The 19,565-nt window shown below is 39.1% G+C and overlaps 1 protein-coding gene across 19 annotated transcripts in view; it reads left to right on the top strand.

Annotated features, from left to right (window-relative positions):
• GALNTL6 (polypeptide N-acetylgalactosaminyltransferase like 6) overlaps positions 1 to 16,830 on the top strand; it is a 554,330-nt gene extending 537,500 nt beyond the window's left edge. For 15 of the 19 annotated variants that reach the window (XM_080590199.1, XM_080590198.1, XM_080590207.1 and 12 more), the window contains 4 exons: positions 3,087 to 3,203; positions 10,641 to 10,790; positions 14,545 to 14,715; positions 16,353 to 16,830. In XM_080590199.1, the coding sequence (XP_080446325.1) occupies positions 3,087 to 3,203; positions 10,641 to 10,790; positions 14,545 to 14,715; positions 16,353 to 16,520 (606 nt within the window). In that variant the 3' untranslated portion in view covers positions 16,521 to 16,830. Of the gene's footprint in view, positions 1 to 3,086; positions 3,204 to 10,640; positions 10,791 to 11,479; positions 13,452 to 14,544; positions 14,716 to 16,352 lie in introns of those variants that run through there. The other 4 variants (XR_013950458.1, XR_013950459.1, XM_080590205.1 and 1 more) reach the window with 4 other exon arrangements.
• The last annotated feature ends 2,735 nt before the right edge of the window (positions 16,831 to 19,565 follow it).

Genomic DNA, 19,565 nt, shown 5'->3' with positions numbered 1-19,565 from the left:
ATGTCCTTACTCTGACAGCTTCAATATAGAAGAGGGAGAACACAAATCCATTAGAGTTTGTGTTCTCTGTGCTTTTACACCTCACCTGTTCTCTCTAAGAACTACAGGGTCCATAATCTTTCTCAGTATCTGTCCCAGTGTGCGTTAGGATGGCATTTCAAGAAGTATGCATAATGATATACACACAGCATCCCATGCTTTAATTCTAAAAAGGCGTTTAAGATCACCACTAACCACCCTTGTTAGTCCCTACAAACTCCTCAAAAACATGCCTTTCCCATACACATATCTGTATGTACAAATGATAGCATTTAAGGTTGGGCAAATAATCTTTGTATGTAGCAATTCAGTGCCCTACCCGCATGTGTGATAAGATGTCTCCTGTTCATCCCCAGTCTCCACAATGGCACAACCACAAACGTTGGAAATGTGAGTGTGTTAGGAGTGCTAGCTATTTCTTCTCGAGTTGTAGCTCATAACCTAACCGTTTGAAATGCATTGTGCCATGTGACTGGAGACAAGACAGTTCAAATGCATATTGATGTATAAATGAAAATAGAGCTTCTCTTTGCTTTGTTCCTGCTTTTCTTCCTTCTTCCGTGAAGGGATCTTAGGGGATTTGGCGGCAATGCAGTGCTGGTGTTCAGCAGAACATTCCCTGTGGTTCTGGCAGCAGCTTGATGGCTCAGTTCAATTTCTAGTGACTGCCAAGGCCACACAAAAATGCCAGAGAACAAAAGCACAGACTTGACTGAAATGCCTGTAGTACAAAAAGAAAATGAAAAACAAACCACAACCCCTCTGCAGCTGACAGGAAGGATAAAACAAAAAAAGGTTGAATTAACATGTAAGCTGAAAAACAAAACAAAACAAAATAACCTAACTCGAAGAAACTGTTAAGGAGCAGAGGGAGTGGTTTCCAGCAGTGAAGGAACTAAATGTAGCTTCAGCACAAAGCTTTTCCAGAAATGTGTAGAATAAATTTACCACATATTCCAAATGAATGAGACAGGATGGAGCAATGTCATCTAGACAGAATTATAAAAGCTCTTTAATCCAATAAGTGTTCATTGAATGTGGAGTGTATTCTCTTTCATTTTACAATTCTGAATCCCATAAGTATATCCCAAGGATTAATGGTAATTGTTAGCATCTTCATGTTAATTAGCTCACACTCTTTAAGGACAGAACTGATGTATCATTTAATTTTGTATTAGGCCAATAATTTTTATTTATATAAAGTAAATTTAAGTGCACTGAGAAATGACTGAATGCTCATAATATTTGAAATAGATATTTCACTTAAGACAAAAAATATAAAAATAAAATCTTTTCCCCTCATTATTCTTTCTTGGGTTTTTTTGCTGAACAATATGAAAATGAAGGCAGAGTTGTTGAGAGCTGATTACATTTCATCCTTTTTTCAGTTAATGTGACTCTATACTATGGGGCTCGGTCCTGGGTTTCAGCATCTGGTTGTGTATATCAAAAAACTAGTATCTGACCTCTTCTACAGCAATTTCATTGCGTCAAAATAAGGAAATATACCCTAGAACTGCACTTGTCCAAGTCTTGGAGGAATATTCCTCTGAAGTCTGGTGAAGGCTCAGAGTTTCTTGGAGCCAATTGTTCAAACTGGTGCTCACATCATTTGCTCAATCTGCTCTTTTCTAAGCTAAACAAATGCAGTTCCTAAAACCTTTCCTGAAGGTGGTGTGGTGGTTTTGTTTGTTTGTTTTGATTTTCTCCAGTTCCTGTTGCTTTCCCATCTGTCTAAATCTTTCTTAGAACATGATGAATAGACTCAGTTCCAATCCTCCAGATTCAAGAATAGAGCAGAGCAGCTTTCCCGTGTGTCTTACAAGCATGAGGATTGCCCTTTTTGCAACGTTTTGTGCTGTGTTGTTTTCCATCCTGGTTTGGTTTTGGTGAGATACACAGTATTTAAGAGTGGCAGTGTTTACATTTGTCTAACATAATATGGCAACAATGCTGACTTCTAAAAGTTTTCCATGGAAAGTTACAAATGCCACCTCAGCTGAATCTCCTTCAGCATCTAGCTTTTCTTTTTTAAATATGGACCAAATTCATTGCAAGAATGTCACATGTGCACCTGCTTTCTATGTATTATATATACCAAATCTGAATGCAGCTCCATGCATGTGTGTAGGTTTTGGTTACTGTGCTTCTCTGTATCTCATTGAAGGGGAAAGTTGTTTAAGAAGTCCTCTTCACTATGGAAGTTTGGAAGGATTTTTAAACAGCTTAGCTAAGGTATTCGAGGAGAAATATACATGTATTTGCAAAATAAATATAACATTTTCCTCTTTTTAGTGGCAGTGGGCAGCCTTTTGAATAGTCCTCCAAAAATATCTCCATGACAGCAGTTGTACATAAACGGTATGACTAATAGTCACAGGTTAATTATTACTCAATTGTTTCAGTCTCAAAAATGAGATTTTCCTTTTAAGAATAAGTTCCACTGCAGATTGTTTGCAGAAGCATATGGACAAGACAGCACAAAGAACCTCTGGGTAAGCATAGTAAGTTAAGTACTTTCTAATTTTATGCACTTTGAACACTAGTTCAAACCTTATCTACAATGGTATTATTGTGTAAAAATAAGAATACGCATTGGGAAAGGGTGTGCCTGAGTCTTCAAGAAATATTGCTCCGAAGTCTGTGAGAGAGTCATTCAGAAATCATTTCCTCTTAATGCAGTTGATCTCACTTGCTCCAGTAAGAGGGGGGGGAAAAAAAAAAAAAAAAAAAAAAAACAGACTCAACTTTGAACTTTCCACACTTTTCTCTCTTAATTTCTTTGCATGAGACTATTTCATACAGACCTACCTTTCATTTGTTAAGCAGAGTATTTCAAACTTTGCTGCTTCCAAAGCTGTTCAAATAAAGAATAGGTCATTCCAGGAGCTGGTGCTCTATCCTGTAAAAAGTAAGACCCACCACATATATATAACTGAGCCTCAAGCCCCTCAGTTTCTAAGACAGTTGAATTCCTAGCTTCTTAATGTTGGAAGCTCTGTTCTGCAGCCTGGTTTAATGTAAAATGTCACTGCTTGGTTTTGCAGATTCGAAACATGGCAGCCAATCTCTGTGTGGACAGTAAACATGGAGCCACGGGGACTGAGCTGAGGCTGGACATTTGTGTGAAAGATGGCTCAGAACGGACATGGTCGCATGAACAGGTATTTTAACAGCTAAAAGGCAAAAGCAATGTCAAATTGTTACATCTCTTTTCCAGTTTCTGAACATTTCTCTGAGGTTTCCTCTTTTTATTAAGATAAAGCAAGGTGTAGAAATTATTTTTGAGTGATTGCTGACCTTAATAGTTTTTTTAAAAGTATGCTTTAACCTAACCTCAGAATTTTGTCATCTGTGCTATGTATTCTTCTGAATTTCCAACAGGAATTGTAATACCCAAAGAGCTTTGGGGTGCCCCATTCTACCCCATTGTTTCATGAAAACACTTTGATTTCACTTCACTTACCTGAAAATATTTTAAATATACTACCTGGGTATGTAAAGCTCTAGTGGTTGTCTCCTTTTATGCTTTCATCTCAATAAACACAGTAAGCGGTCGTATGTTAAGTGAATAAGAAGTATAAGCGAGATAAATGGGGTGAAAGCCAGAAAGGGTTTCACAAGGATAAGGGATGATAAAGACTCAAACGTCCTTTTATCTAGGTAGGTTAGGAAGAAAAATATTACCTCCCAGGAGTATGGAGGACAAGATCTCTCATTTGTACTCACCATGATTGTGAGTGCCATAGGAAAGAAATCATGACTCACTAGCTCTGGCCAACATGAGCAAAGAGAATCTGGACAAAAGGTACAACCTGACCATTTATTAGCAATTTTAGTGAACATGCCTTCCACACGGCAAAGTCACGGATTAGAAAAAATCACCAATGCTGAAGAGAAAAATTGACTTGGCAGTCATACATGGCACTTCTATAGATATTAAAAGTTCAGGAGAGAGGAGTTCTGAGGGATATTTGAAGTGCTGAGGTCAAAAAATCATTCTCTGAGGATACTGAGAAATGCAGGGGGAGGTGTGTTAGTGAATGAAGCTAAGAAGCTAAAGAATGATCACAATTTAGATAAGTGCCAACACAAGGGAGAGGAGATTGCTGAAAGAAGGCTTCTTCATATAGCTAGCAAAGGTAAAGCACAGTGATAGGGTGCTGACGTAGATAAATATATATTTTATTTTATTTTTTATGAAAGACATCCAGCAATTCAAACAACTGTTTAAAGGAATTTGTATGGTCCAGACCATCATTGTGGCCTCTCTAGTTTCAAAATCTGCAAACATAAAGAGGTCCAAACCCTCACCAAGAACAGAGGGAGTCCTGACAAAGCCAGATATGAGGAAAGAGAAAAGAGGGAAGAAAACTGGATGAAAAGTTGTTAAAAGAAACAAAAAAATACCAGGGAAGCAGAAAAAAAGGGAGGCTTAAAGTATCATTTGAAGGAGCAAGTTCTGGTGAGGAAAGGGAAGGGACACAAAGGGAGAAGACCATCAGGAAGGACTCTGTGTTTCATCGCATTCCAGCACATCGTGATGCTTGGAAACAGATTCAATGCAATAGTCTTATTCTACACTAATAACAAAAAGTGACTTCATTAAGATAAATAGGGTTAAGTTAACACAGAACAAGTTCAACCAACCTCAAAGTGCTGAGCCAGAACTATGAAACCTCCCAAACTGCTTGACGTGTGCCTCGAGGGAATCATGAATTATTTCTGCGAGGCTGGAGTAGAACAGCACGTACCTTCTCGCCGCAGAATAGCGTTCAAAACACTGCAAGGGAACATTTTTCTGAACAGCATGGTACAGTTGCATTGGACGAGGACTGCCAAAATCCAAGCCAAGACATTTAATTCAATTTGCTGAACAGTTCAGTGACTTTTCTGGGTTGCTTAAGAGGGGCAGGAGCAGGATCCCACAGCTGATTGTTCGTTTTTCTTACACATTTCTCCAAGAGCTACTGTTTAAAGTGTGTAATTCAGAAAACAAGCAGCAGAGGGCAGCTCCGGACAAGCTGAACACAAACGGGCCCCAGGGAAGGTTAATGAATTAGCATCGTTGGGAGCTTCTCCGTGATGACAACCAGAAAAGAAGGAGCTTTTCAGCTCTGACAGAGGAGGATGAAAATTAATGGCTTTAAAATTCCCCCCCACACACCCTGCCCCATCAAATAATAATAATAATAATGCTATTTAACCCTCAAAATAGTCTGTTTTCCTTTGCTAACATGGGGATTGTTTGGATTCATTTGTGGTGTGTTGTTTATTTGTGGTTTTTTTTGTTGTTGTTTTTGTCCCAGAAGACAGGACCACATTCAAAAGCTGCTGTTCCAACTGATAGGAGCATAGGTGCCATTAGTTTATCTACCTGTCAATGTAAATCCCAGAAATCACGAGAACTGTTGAAGAATCCCTAGAAGAAAATTAGGGTAACATAAGTATAATTTCACTTTCTCCTAGAAAAAGTTCACTTCACTTTCTCCTTTATTTTCTAAAACTAGAAAATAGAACTTTTAGAATAAAGATGATAGGCATAACATCCATTACTGTATTACTAGGTAACTCTTTATTTGCATAATCTTGTTACTTTTAATATCCTATTGGTTTCATGATTAGTTTAGAAACAAAATGAAACTGATTGTAGTCAAATATTCAGACTCCTAATACAAGACACATTCATCCAGCTGGTGGATTTCAAGAGTGAGTCTGTGCAAGGTATGGGTTTTCAAGACGCCAATTAAGAAAGAAAGGAAAGAATTACAGAATCTGTGATTCTTTGAATCTCATAAACTTAAAGACAAAGCAGACTAGATAGTAGACTTGGCTGAAACTCAGAATTTCTATCCCATAGAAAATTACAGTACATGCAGATTATCCAGAGGAGAATTTTCGGTTTTCTTGTAGGAGAGAAATTCTGAAAATGTTTAATTTGGGAAGGTAAAAACATTTTGGTGATGCAGGGCTTGAATTTTTTTCAGAAACAAGATAGCATCCTTTCCCTTCATTTTCTTAAAGTTTTCCTCAGTGGAGTGACTGTGTGCACGGTTGTTAGCAGCCAATTTTCCATTGCTCTAGCTGTAGCTGATGCCTCTGTATCCTGTAGGTCCTCAGGAACCCAGAGGGCAAAATCTCAATTTCCACCCTGGCAAGCAAAATCTGCCTTTGTGTTAGTGACAGGTGGTAGGGAAAAAAAAATCCCACAAAGGTATATTTTAGATTGGGATATTTAGGTGAAAATTTCTTGACTAGCTGTCCTTACTCAATCCCAAAGGCTACACAGTCAGGAACGTTACCTGCAGAAGATGTTAAGATCACAGTCTAATGAAGCAGCTCCCAAGGAGAAAGAAGGCGATCTTCTACTTGCACCCACAGTAAGCTATGAAGATCAACTTTGTTAGAGTATTTGGGAAGAAATGCAAAAGAGCTCACCAGCCCTCAGATAGCTCCTCCTTATTGCTAGTACCTTCTTGAATTTGTTGCTTACCAGATTTCTATGTATGCCAGTAGACACTAGCAGTGTTGATGAAAATATCAAGTATTTTACTGTCATATTTCAAGTAGTGTAGACTGACACTGAGCTGGTCTTGTAACTTGTGGTGTAAATTTACAGGGAGTTCTTTGGAAAAATATGTTATATGACTGGTGTAGCAGGTGGTAGTGCTGATGGTATCACTAGACAGAGTCACAACCCCTTGTGCTCCTTGATTCAGCCCCTTAGCAGCCCCCAGGAAGGAGACCTTCCACCCCAGAGCTTTAAAAGCAAACAGCAGGCAAAAGCTTCGTGGATGTCTTGCACCTTTTCTGGTAAATAGGACAAGAATCAGAAGTGAAGGTGATTGTTACTGAGCTTTCTGGAAACTTCCTCAGAATTAAAAAACAGAGAGGAAGAAAAGGGGCAGGAGGGTGGCACATCTTGGTAATCTTCCACCTCCCTCTTCCCAGAACTACTACCTGGTTTGAGGGGAAATTGGGGCCAACCAAAGAGCAGCAAATGATGTGGTGGCAAGCATCTTCTTTGTCTTCTCAAGTCCTCCAGGCTGGCCAGGGAGTGAGTGGACAGGCATCATCTCCAGCCCAACCCAGCCAGTAGCTGTGCAACCCACCCAGCTCTGTCTTCTCAGAGATAAAAACTCAAGTCAGAGTCTAGTTCACAAATGTGACATTTTGTCTTTGTGCAGGGCACATGTTGTCTGCTTAAATCTTGTGCTGTGGCCTGAGCACAACGGTCGCTGAGGCCAGGCAGCAAGCAACCAACCAATGTTGTCAAGCTGGAGAGCATTAATGGTTTCAAAAGGGCCTTTGTCCTGTAGACAGTCCCAAAACAGTGGCTGTGTCAGGCAATCAATTTTCAGGCCCAGTGCCAGTTACAAATTAAGCTCTTCTTAAAAAACTAGATAGATGGAAAGCTGTATTTTTCCAAGTTGTCCTGTGACAGGGCTAGGCCTCATCAAAAGCTAAAGCACACAGGCTGAGAAAATACTTGTTTGCAAACACAGAGGATGGGGCCTTGTTTTACAGGGTCTGTGGTAGGACAGGAGGTGGAGGAGGAGGGAGGAAGGAGCCAAAAGCAGAGAGAGTTTCTTGAACTTGACAGGGAGCAGCAGCCCTGGAAACTATGAGTGAAAAGACAGACTGCTATCTGTTTCTAATGTGCTTGGAAATCTCTTTGCAGCCTTGTTTCAAATCTGGAAACGGATGGGAGTGAATGAAGGAGTACAGAGGGTTCATCCGTTTCTCATGAAGTCAGGCTCAGATGGCTCCTAACAGCTTGGGCCAAAGGAACAACATCCAAAGTGATGGATGGTGGCAGAGCAGAGCGTTATGTGCTCAGGACCACAGCTAATAACACATAGCATTGTTACGCATTATGCAGAGGAAAGATCATTTTTATATCGGCCAGATTTAGTGTTGAAGTACACAGGATTTGATGTGTAATGGAGGATATCATAGAATGGTGAGATTGGAAGGACACAGGCCTTCAAATTTTATCCATAAGTTTTAATATTTTCTATAAATTTTAATACTAATTGTGTGTAGAGAGAAGTATAACCTTTTTTTCCAGTCATTTTTTTCCTTCTTTCTTAGTTCTAAAGTTGAGTTTCTGCCTCTTAACAAGGTTTGTTTTACAGTAGTATCACTGTGGAGAAGATGTACTTTTTAATTTGTAAATGCAACTGTGCTACAAAACATCAGGCTAAGAAGGAGGGGAAGGAATCTGTGTTAGTCTAATCAATAAGATCTAGTATTACACAGATCCCATTTTTCAGTGGAAGGGAATAAAAAAAACCCTTAGTATTACCAAGTCAAGATTCTTGACTTTCAAACAGAATACAGCCCTGGCGGTCTTCAGAAACTACACAGGAGTGAGAAGGGCAAAGGGATACCCTGCATCAGTCTGATCTGATGTAAAAGCTAGCTTTAGTTTTTTCAGGTGTACTGATCCATTCAGTGCGGCAGTAGTCCTTGAGCCAAGGTCCAGAGAGCAACAGGAATGGCCCCTCAGCTCACCGATGATGCACAGAACGAAAAATTTGGAGAGCCAGCCACTGGGAAAGATGAGAAAGGCGCTGCAAGAGGACCTCTCTCTTGCAAAATAGTCATGAGAATGAGAATATTGCAAAACTACTGTTCCACACCATTTCTCTAGGTATTTGTTATTCATCGCTTTGAGCTCCAGGTTTATTACTTGGCTGTAGAAAAGTAAAGCAAAAGAGAGGAAATTGCTTTTGCTGTTTTTTCCTTTAAAGGAAAATCATCTCAGGCTTCCCTTTTTCTAAAGATGCAACATTATAGCTTTTTTTTCCTGTATCAAATCTTACTTCTGACTTTGCTTGTGAAATGGTAGCCTATTTTTCAGGGAGTCCATGATGCTGCTTCCAAGAAACATGAATAAAAGTGAAGAAAGATTTAACCTTTTAAGAAGCAGGAATTGGCTTGAAAATGAAGTTAAAGCTGTCCACTGCATTTTACTGCAGATAAATCTAAAATGCACTCCGGGGGAAAGAAGAAATGAGCAGGACACAGGGGCAGACTGAGCAAATGCTGACTAGAAAACCTACAGTACAGAAGTAAATAGGAAACGACAGCTGCTAACAGGCAGAACAAGGGCTTACAGTGAGACACCAGAAAAAAAGTAAATATTCAGATATATGCTTGCATTCTGTGCCTGCAAACCACAGGAAACAATAATGCCTCTGAAATGCGGTGTTTAGAGGATGGTATAGCATTGAAGATGCAGCATTTTAGAAGGATGTATCTTTTAGGTAGACCACAGAGAGAAAATAGCTATCACAATGAAAGGGTCAAAATCTGGGAACCACAGCAGGAGTATTCCAGATCAGACCCACATTACACTGAGCTTTAGTCTGGATTGGTAGAGACTGGTTCTAACACCAGGAAACGTATACATTGTGGGGAGCAGGTCGCTAGGGCAGTACTGAAACTACCCTGAGATGAGATAGCTGGGGTGCTGGAGGCAGTCTGAGCACAGCCTGTGGAGCTGCTATTCCGGGTGATGAGCCCGTGTGCGGTTCCACATGAGTGGTCACAGCTAAATGGTTTCCACTAGCAAAGTTTGCTCATTTAAAGAGAGCTTCGCTTTCTCGGTGTTATGCTTCAGTTTGTACTGTGGAAAAACAAGAGCCAAGCAGAAAGCCATGGAATAGCACTTACACAATAAAATAAAATAAAATAAAATAAAATAAAATAAAATAAAATAAAATAAAATAAAATAAAATAAAATAAAACAAAAACAAAAACAAAAACTTTACAGCTCTCAGCAGAGCTTCTAGATAGCAATTTTCAAGCTGCAACCTGTTTTCTGCAAGGATTGGTCCACAGGAAAGGAAAATGTGCTCTGCATCTTTAAATTTGATGCTGTCAGACCTGTCACCTTCATCTTATGATTGAACAACTGCAGTGTCACAGCATAATTTCAGACAGCTGGTGCCTGATTGAGAAGAATTCCTCTGTTAACTGTGAGCCTCCACAGTTCCTCTCAGGAAGCAAAAAAGAGCTGTAACAAGCTGCCTGTAGCTCACAGGTTTCACGATAGAAAGACCGTCATTTAGTGTGTGTTGTTTGGAGAAAAAAGACAGTCAAGAGAAGATATGCTAACAGCATCCCATATAAACAGAAGGGAACTGTTCATTAAGCATAGAGGATATTCTGGGATGGGAAGATCTCTCTAAGTGACTTCTTCAGACCCAAACAAGAGCTAGAGGAGTGTCAGCAGCAGAGGTTTTCTGAGTCCCTGGTAGCTGCAGATCTCGTGTGCACCAGTGTGCCTTTAACTGGGGTAACAAAAGGCTTAACACAGCATATTCCCTCCCCTCTTCAAAGCACTGTGTCATCAGAGATTTTTCCCTTCCCTGCGATAAGCAGCTGATTATGCCTTCCTGGGGTTACTCCGCATTGCTGTTGATGCACTTTAATTAAGGCAGTTGGAATCACTGAATCATACACATGTAGCATCTCACTTAATCAGAGGCTGTGATGTACAGAGCAGGGCAGCATGCATCGAGCTTTGTGCATCTGTTTTTAAACGTTTCCCACTAGTAACAGATTAATGCATTGCCTGATTGTTTTTCTAGCTCTTCACCTTCGGCTGGAGAGAAGACATCCGCCCTGGGGAGCCACTTCACACCAGGAAGTTCTGCTTTGACGCCATCTCGCACAGTAGCCCTGTCACACTGTATGACTGTCACGGGATGAAGGGAAACCAGCACTGGAGCTATAGGAAGGTCAGAATCACTCTGGGTCATTTCAGAGGGTCAGACTTGAGTCTATATTCAAGTTAGTGCAGACTTGTGTTTTCCCATCAGAGAAGTTGTGTTTTAAAATCCACGCTGTTTTATTCCAATTTAATTTTGTGGTAATCTCTCTAGAGTATGTTCCTGTTGAGCATTCAGCTATTTAGGTCAAATTCAAATGAAAATGGATCTGATCCAGCTCAGAGGGTGTCTGCGTTGGATCCATTCCCTGAAAGGTGTTTTACCATTCTGGCACTTCAAGACACTTGTGTCATTTTAGCAGAGGCACTATTGGAAGTATTTTCATCCAATGTGACAGCATTAAGAAATGCTGCTCATGAGTTAAATATTATTATTCTACTAAGTTTTATGAGTGGAAGAAATATCTCCCTCAAAAAAACCCAAACCAACATTAAAAGCACTGCTGTAAGCCCAAAGACGGCAGGAGTTTATAAATTAAAGATAAGCAGCTTAGACACTACTTTGATGTGCCAAGTTTCAGCTCATTTTGATAAATCGCTAAAAATGGGAGGTCAGTCTAGGAAATGAGAGAGCCTCATTTAGGGTTAAAAAATAATAATAAAAAAAAGTCCAAGTAATGCTACCAAGTTTTTTTTAAAAAATGGTTAATCAGTAAGTTGCCTTGATAAAACATTTCACTAATAAACACTGTATTCCAGGCAGAATAAGGACATACATTTCTCTGAAGCACCAAGGACTTCCTCTCCTGCATCCTTCACTTTTCAGTGACCACTATGCCTTGTCATCTTGGGACCTAAGTGCCAGGAATTGGATTTTGCCACGTAAACCTCAGTAGTGCTTTCTAGATTGAAATGATTCATAGGAAACTAATTCAGAAGCATTAAAAATAGTTTTGCTCATACTTTTTTTGCTGATACTTTTTCTGACTACCTACTTTTTAGCCTGTGCCTTTTTTTTACTGTATTTATCTTTTAATCAGAGATGCAATGCAATATTTTCCAGAAACACATTCCCTTTGAAGCTGAGGTATTGCTTGTAATAAAGTTAAAATGTATGGGTCAGATATTTAGAGGACATAAATTGTCATGGCTGTATTGCTGCATATCTGGCTTTGTAATGCCATTATAATACCTTCTTGCTTCAGAACCCTTCCAATTTATCTTTTTGCTTACCCAAGCTGTAAGAAAGAAGCTTTCATACCTTTAGCACTTCAGTGGTGCCTAATGTAGCTGGTTCATAAGAAAAATGCAGGTCTGGAGCTGCCCTCTTTGTGGCTCATCACCTTTGATGTGGACAGTATACAGCAGATAACCCAAAAGAAATGACATTTGAAAAAAATACACAGTGTGAGTTCTATTAAATCCTCTGCACAGCTTCATTTTTCATTTCCAGAAGGCTGACAGGGCTCATAAAAATTCTGAATGCAAGGCAGGCATTTCCATCTCAGCAAAAGACACCACAAAATTTTGTGATGATGGAAGTACCGACACAGTCCCAACTGTACTAGTAACCTGACAGCAAGCTGATTAGTTTGCATGAGTACTTACCATTTAACTATAAAACTTCAGATAAAGAAACTGTAGTTGATAGTGAAAATATAATTTCGTTATTATTATTTAGGCTTAGTTTTAGTTTGGCTACACATTAAGTAGGTTTTGATTGTTTCACAGTGTTTATTTCCTTAGATACAGGGTAGATTTATAGTAGAGATTTTTGGTGTACAGCTATACCAAAAAAAAAAAATCCGGATGTTATAATCCTTATCTAGTTTTGGAACATCTAGGCAATGGGATATATACTGCTTCCCAAGGAGAAATAGACCAAACAAGCAAAAGGATGCTTATATCAGTTTAATGCTTCTATAATAGAGCCCTTTACCTAGAAGACAGTATGCGACTAAAATTGCACCTTAAAAAATAGGAGTAATAGTCTGTGGTTAAATAAGAAATGTCTCCTTTTGAAAAAGAAAGAGAAGATCAGCAACTGTGTTCTGTTCTTTGCATGACTTACCAAAGCCATAGTTTTTTAATGGTCATTTGTTCATCTTGCCATTAATTCTTCCCATCTATTAGGAAAAATGACCTTGTTTGTCAGAATCTTATAAGATGCTTAATATAAAGCATTTCTTATCATGCTGTCATGCCATTCCTATAAAACTAGAAGATGAGTTTTTTATTAATTTAAGGGTCAGTCTCTTTTCATGATTATTTGCATCCTCAAGTCACTGGTGAGCTCTGAGCAAGTAATTGAAAGTCTAGAAAGTCTGTGATACTAAGAAATGATTTTTTTTTAGTCCAAACTATTGGTGTGTAATAAACCAGCCAAGTATACCCTGTAAGAAGTGATGAAGTAGCCTGAATCCAGGTAATATCATGAACATCACTGTGGATTAGAAAAATAAGGAAGTGAGTTTAATACTAGAAAAACAATATTGACACTGTAATGGGGTTTTGTAAACAATTCTGGGAGCAATGGGAGAAATCTGAAGATATTAGAGATTTTGGAGAATAATGGCTTTCCAATCTAAAGCCATTTCCTTGGCTCTGTTTACAATTCCTAAGCGTGCCAGAGATGAAGATCAACGGTGTCTACAAATTTCCATTCCTCCCAGTGAAGGAATATGCCTCAGGTTTTCAGCTTAGTGTCACTCTGAGGTAATACATCAGTTCTTATAAAGTATGATTAAAATTTATGTGCCCTAGTCCCCTTAGTACTATTTGTAGAGCACAGGTATCCAAGAGAGAGCTGATTTAGTAGGTCTTTAAAAAATAAGTTATAATCGTGCAAAATCAGTTCCATTATACTATAATTTTATGCTGAACGTAGTGATTACAATAGATGCTAGACTGACAACGTCAAAAACTCTGCCCAGAATGGCGTGGTTTGTTCATACTTTCCTGACAGCTTCAGGGACAAACTGTAAGAGTAAGTTCACTCTTCACTCAGTGGGCCCATAGATTATTTCCTCAGACAACCAAAGACATGTCATTGTGATAGTGGTTTTTATCATATGGACATCTGTCCTGCTGAAACTGCGCTGAGGCTACTGACTAATTTCAGATAAACAACTGCAGCTACCAGCTGATAATGACTTCCAGTTGCTGTTGACCTTGGCCATAGTTATAGCAGTGACCTAGAAGAAATGAAAGGCTCTGTGTCTCATTACCAACCCCCTGAACTGCCAAGGCCTATTATCTTATGGAGAAGTTTCTCCTACAAATAATATTCAGACTTGCCGTCATGCAGAAGAAAAAAGAAATCGCTCTGCTCATTTCAGATGTTAGAAAGGTCTCCACAGGGTCCTTGTGGCTTTTTAACATTGGTGTAAAGAGGAATTTATATATTTCTCCCAGAAAGTTCTTCTCCGGGATACACACAACTGTTACCCCTTAAAGTCCTCAGCCTGTTTCCACTGAAATCCATAAGAACAGCAGGCTTTGACCTTAGGTCAGTGTAAGCTGGAGATGATAAATTAATAGGCCTTTATACATCGTTAAGTCAGCCAGAAGTTTTCCCAGAGTAGTAACTATGTCCCTCTTCTTGAAAGACGCTCTTCTCTCCTAATAACCAGACTTGCTAAAAGAAGGCACCAACAATGCTTCATTCAAAAATTGCATCCCCTGGCTATTTCTGTGAGAAGACAGACCGCCAGCTCTCTTTGAAAAGGCCGGAGTGTTTTTCATAGCACGCTTTTTGCAATGAAACAGCTTCCTTTCTTCTTGTACTAGCTACTGTATTAAAGCTTCTAGTATTCCATCTTTAGCTTCCTAGCAGCTTGGCTGACCTTGTCCCCAGCTACGATGCGAGGAAAACCAGACGTCACCTTCCTGCGAGGCGCCGCAGCAGGCAGGGAAGCTGTGCCACATCACTGCCCACTCCCCATTTCAGCCAGTGCCATCCATCGGTCACTCACAGACCAGGAGGAGCTGGTGAGGTGAAAAAGGGCACATACACCACCCCGGAGGGTGCTTGGGAGCTCTGGTAGGACCACTCGTGACACACTGAGGACATGACATAGAGCAAAATGGGCCCCTACCCACCCCATCCACACAAAGGCGGTCAGTTTGGTTTAGTCCTGTTAGCTTTGACAGCTTCCCTCAGACTTACAGTCCTGTGTGTACATGTGGTTAGCAGCTTCCTCGGGGTAAAAGTTGGAGGTGAATACTAGTGTCTGTGACAGGCAGGTCAAGCACCATCACTCTCAACGAGAGCACAATGACGTACTTTCGAAATTGCTCTTTGTTGCATATACTAAATACTAAAAAAGGATATTGTGCTTTACCAGTGTTTCACACCCCTCAGAATCAAATAATTTATTCTTTCATAAATTAAAACCAAAAAAGAAGGAGAAGAAGCTTTCCTTTTCAAAAGTGGCTTCTATTTCTTTTTGGCTTATTGTGTTGGTTTTGGTTTTGTCTTACTACTTTTTTTTTTTTTGAATGGTGCGTTGTTTTTAGTTCAAGAGGTTTCTGTAAGATTATCGCTCAGCACCCAGAGCACTCCTGTGAGTTTTTAATCAACTGTGATTTGTCAGGTAGCTTTCTTTTTTCCTCTTGCAAACTGGGCAAGCAGGCACATCCCCGATTAGTATTAAACTACCGTCATGTTTGGCATGGAGGAGGTTGGAGCCTGCATGTGGTTTACTGAGAGTAATCTGAAATTTATTTCAACAGATACAGTAACTGTATTGTATAGTCCCTGGGAACTTCAAACCAACCAATCACTCCCACGTCTGTCTCTCTCAACCACTTGCTTACATGGACTGAATAGGTTGAAACTCCCCAACAAATACCAGTTGCTTATCTGGGTACTTTCTGCTTTACCAAAGATTCACAGTCAGGTTATTAAAAATAAACTCAATTTTTGTGAAGTAAAATTAATAAAACTAATAATCATAAAGATCCCTTTTAAAACAACATAATCTATACTTATCCTCCCAAAATCTCCATAGGGAGCTAAAACAGTGTTATAATTTCCTTCTTAGGAGTAGAGTACTTCAGTGGCTTGTCTTATCAAGGCTGCAGGCAAAGTCTGTGTTTTATGGGGTGAGAACTGAGATCATCAGTCCTGTGTCTGTCTGTCTGTCACAGTATTCCAGTTAATATTCATTACTGACATCTTCATCAAGTTGAATAGTACCCAGTTCCCAGACATATTGTTACAGATCCTTCTGCCCAGAAGCACAGTAGAAATTGTCAAAAAACAAACCCAAGCAAAAAACAGACTTTTCAGGTTCAGACATTTAAGTGGGGCCCAGGGAAGCACATGATATGCAAAGATTACCTAAAGACATTCTATCTTTTCATTGTATTATGTAGTTATTATCTAAAGACCAGAAGATGTCTTCTCATTCTTTCCTGATCCCCAGTTTTTTGGAGAATAAAAACCCAAGGAAAAAATACTAGATTCTCTACAGCTTCATAAATTAAGCTGTGGTTATTACCCAAGGTTATGACAGAGTATACAAAATCATTTCAGACAGGGTTGTGTTAATCCATATTCTGTAAAATGAGAACACTTCCAATTACTTGGCATCTGCTACTTAATTGTATTTTTTTCTCATTCCTGTAGGACAAAACTTTGTTCCATCCGGTAAGCAGCAGCTGCATAGATTGCAACCCAGCTGAAAAGAAGATTTTCATGAACAGATGTGATCCTTTATCTGAAACTCAACAGTGGATTTTTGAACATATTAATACAACTGTTTTAGAAAAATTTAACAGCAAGGCCAGTTCCTAGGGAAAAAAAAAAAAATGAACACACCCAGTTACATACAGCCTGCAGACTACATTTTCGCCAGCATCTGGGTCAAAGGAGTCAGGAATTAAATTTCCTAGATCCAGGAAGTCTGTCCTGAGGATTAAGAAAATGCCACAGCAAGAGCCAGCAGGCTGTCCTTGTGGATGTACTGTATCTGAAGAACTTGGCTAGGAGCCTCACCGGATGCTGATGAGAACTTCAGGCTGAAAACTCCCTTGCTGGTCAAGGGAAAACTTTGTTTAAGAACTGTTTAAAAGTACTCCAAGTTAATAAAGTAAAACAAAACTCTAGAGTTTCTCAGGTCAAGTCCTGCCGTAGTGAGTAGTTCAGAACAGATGCTATAATTAGGGATGGGTATATGGTGTGCATGACGGCTACAGGAACCTGAAGAAATCCCAGGTTTTAGAACTAAACATACTAGTGGAAGAATAATGATGTCCCAGCACTCCCCAGACAAGACATATGCTCTGTTGATATTCTCTTAATAAAAGGTTGGGTTAAGCAGGTTTAACCCTCAGAACTGCTGCAATTAATTTTAAATACCTCCCTTTTACATTCCATTCATTACCAAAATAGGAATGGTAGAAATCTTAGGGTCTAGAATTACACTGTAGTGAAGCATGAAATAAACTGTAAGATTTTGTCCTCATATTTCCCCCCCTTCAGTTGGGAAAAAAAAAAAAAAAAGTAAAGCAATTAAATTTCTATACGTGGTATATTTAGCAGTTGTGATTCAAATCCCATTGTCACACAAGGTGAGATTTTTTTCAGTGACAAATATAACATCAGCAGCTGCAACATAATGGAAGGCTTGTGTACTATCTATCTTTTCTAAAGGTAGACTCCTTACCAAAGTATAAATTAAATTTAAAATAGGAAGAGAAAAAAACGTCATGAGAGTAGGAAATAATTGCATACTGCATGCTGAACTAGGTTAGTCAAATTAATATTGGTACACTGCCATCACCTAAAAAAGTGTTGACTCCCCATAGTGCTGCTTTGAAGATTTTGCAGAGATCATATGTTGTTCTTGACAGATAGCTTGGAGAGAAAAATCGACATGAAACTAGTTGGGTGGTTTCAGAGTTCTTGATGAAAACCATGAGGGAAATTACATGAATCTTAGTTATCAAAGAAATGGCACTGTAGATCTTATGATGGAGGAAAAGAGGAGTGCAAACAAGTTACATGTTATAATATTTTGGTGTTTGCACGGACACAATTTAGATTCAGACAGATTTCTGTCACGCTGATGGTCATTATGGCATGTGGTGTCCCTAAGAACCATCAAGCTATTGGCTTGAGAGGCCTACGGTTCTTTTCCGAAGAAATCGGTTAATACTGATATGTGGAACATAATTGACAAGTTTGGGATTTTTCAAGGTAAGAGCACGTGTGTAAGTATATCCAAAAAGTATATGGACTGCTTTTGCTTGAAACATGAATTTACAGATGAAAGCACCATAAATACGGATAGATGACATTCCCTAGAGGTGGCTCGAACAGTGCTGTTAGGTTCCAAAAATATCATATGTAATTAAGTTGATTATTCTGATTCCTGGAGAGGTGGCTTTCTAGCCAAACTACTGATGCGTAGGCAACCCTGTTCTAAGGGATAAGGGTGAATGTGTTTTATGTATTGCTCCTTACACTGTGTTTATGCACAAAGAGCACTGATTGCATCCAGAGGATGGTTCTAATACAATTAGTATGCACTATTTTATGACAGCACCTAGTAGTTGTAGATTAAGACCCAAAATTGTAGGTTGTAGGAACTTTTTAGGAGGGTAATGAGATCCTGAAGCATTTAGGATGCGTGCACTTAGAAAATTCTGAAATGCATCCATACTGTGAGTAATTGTCTCAGGTTATTGAAGAGACCTTTCAATTAATCTAAAAGTAATGTCTATAGAGCTAGATTTCTCATTTTATGATTTTAAAGCAAATTAACTTGTTTAGGTATTGTTTAAATTTAATTTAAAGTTATGGTGCACTGAAGAATGGAGGCAGTAAGGCTGCTGTGTGAGGATACTTCAGATTTATGTAGCTATCAGTACAAAGGACCAGACTGGGCACTGCAGACTGCCAGCCTTCCCAGGTGCAGTGCTTGTAGTATCATTTATTTGCAGCCTGAACATGAGAAAAGAGGATTTAGAAAAAGAAGAAAATGGGCACCTAAAATGTAAATGCAGTCTTCAAGCTGCTGATTGAAAATGGCCCCAAACTGTCAAAGTCTTGGAAGCAACACTGTCTGCCCAAAATAGAGAGGCAAAGGAGAATTGCTAAACCATCTAAGCAATTTATATTATGCACACATTGGTAGGGTTATATCATTCAGTGTCTGACTGCATCTCAGTGGTCTGATTCTGAAATGTCTAATGGGAACTAGACTGCTGTTGGGGCAGAGTTCTTGTATGCTTTTTACAACCTTCATTGATTAATATTGCACAGCATCCTGTACTGCCAAAGGAAACTTTCCCATTACTCATAGTTGGACACTGACTGTAAGCTCTAGCAGTCCTTGTCAGAAAACAATCCATATAACTGATATTCAGATGTTTTGGAAAAATGTATTCAACATAATATTTTTGTTTTTTATGGGCAAAATATAAGAAAAAATATATTAGAGTTTGTTGTGTGTCAATAATAAGCAACTTTTGATTAATCTGGAAATATACAGTTAAATGAATGTCCAGATCTTGCAAAGAGTTTAATAAGAACTTGCCACAGTGTGGTATAAAAACACACACACATATACATATATGTATACATTACTAGTGGAAAGAGACAGATGGAGCAGAGAGGTTTGTTTTCAATTCTTGGGCTGAGATATCAAATATTTAGTATAACCAGAGCTGCACAGAGGAAAAAAAAAAAAGTGTATATAAATATCTGGAGCCATTAGCCTAATAGAGAAGACAGTTATCTCACTGTTTTCAGCTTAAGCAAATTCCTCTTTCTAAAAACTGAGACAAAAAAGCTAGCATGCAGCTTCTCCACAGGCAGCTATAATCCTCCTGCTCT

The sequence above is a fragment of the Anser brachyrhynchus genome, assembly GCF_964034855.1.
Source record: "Anser brachyrhynchus genome assembly, chromosome: 4".
In the NCBI taxonomy this organism is placed as follows: Eukaryota; Metazoa; Chordata; class Aves; order Anseriformes; family Anatidae; genus Anser; species Anser brachyrhynchus.
The sequence above is the reverse complement of the archived record's forward strand: the minus strand, read 5'-3'. Positions and strand labels throughout refer to the sequence as shown.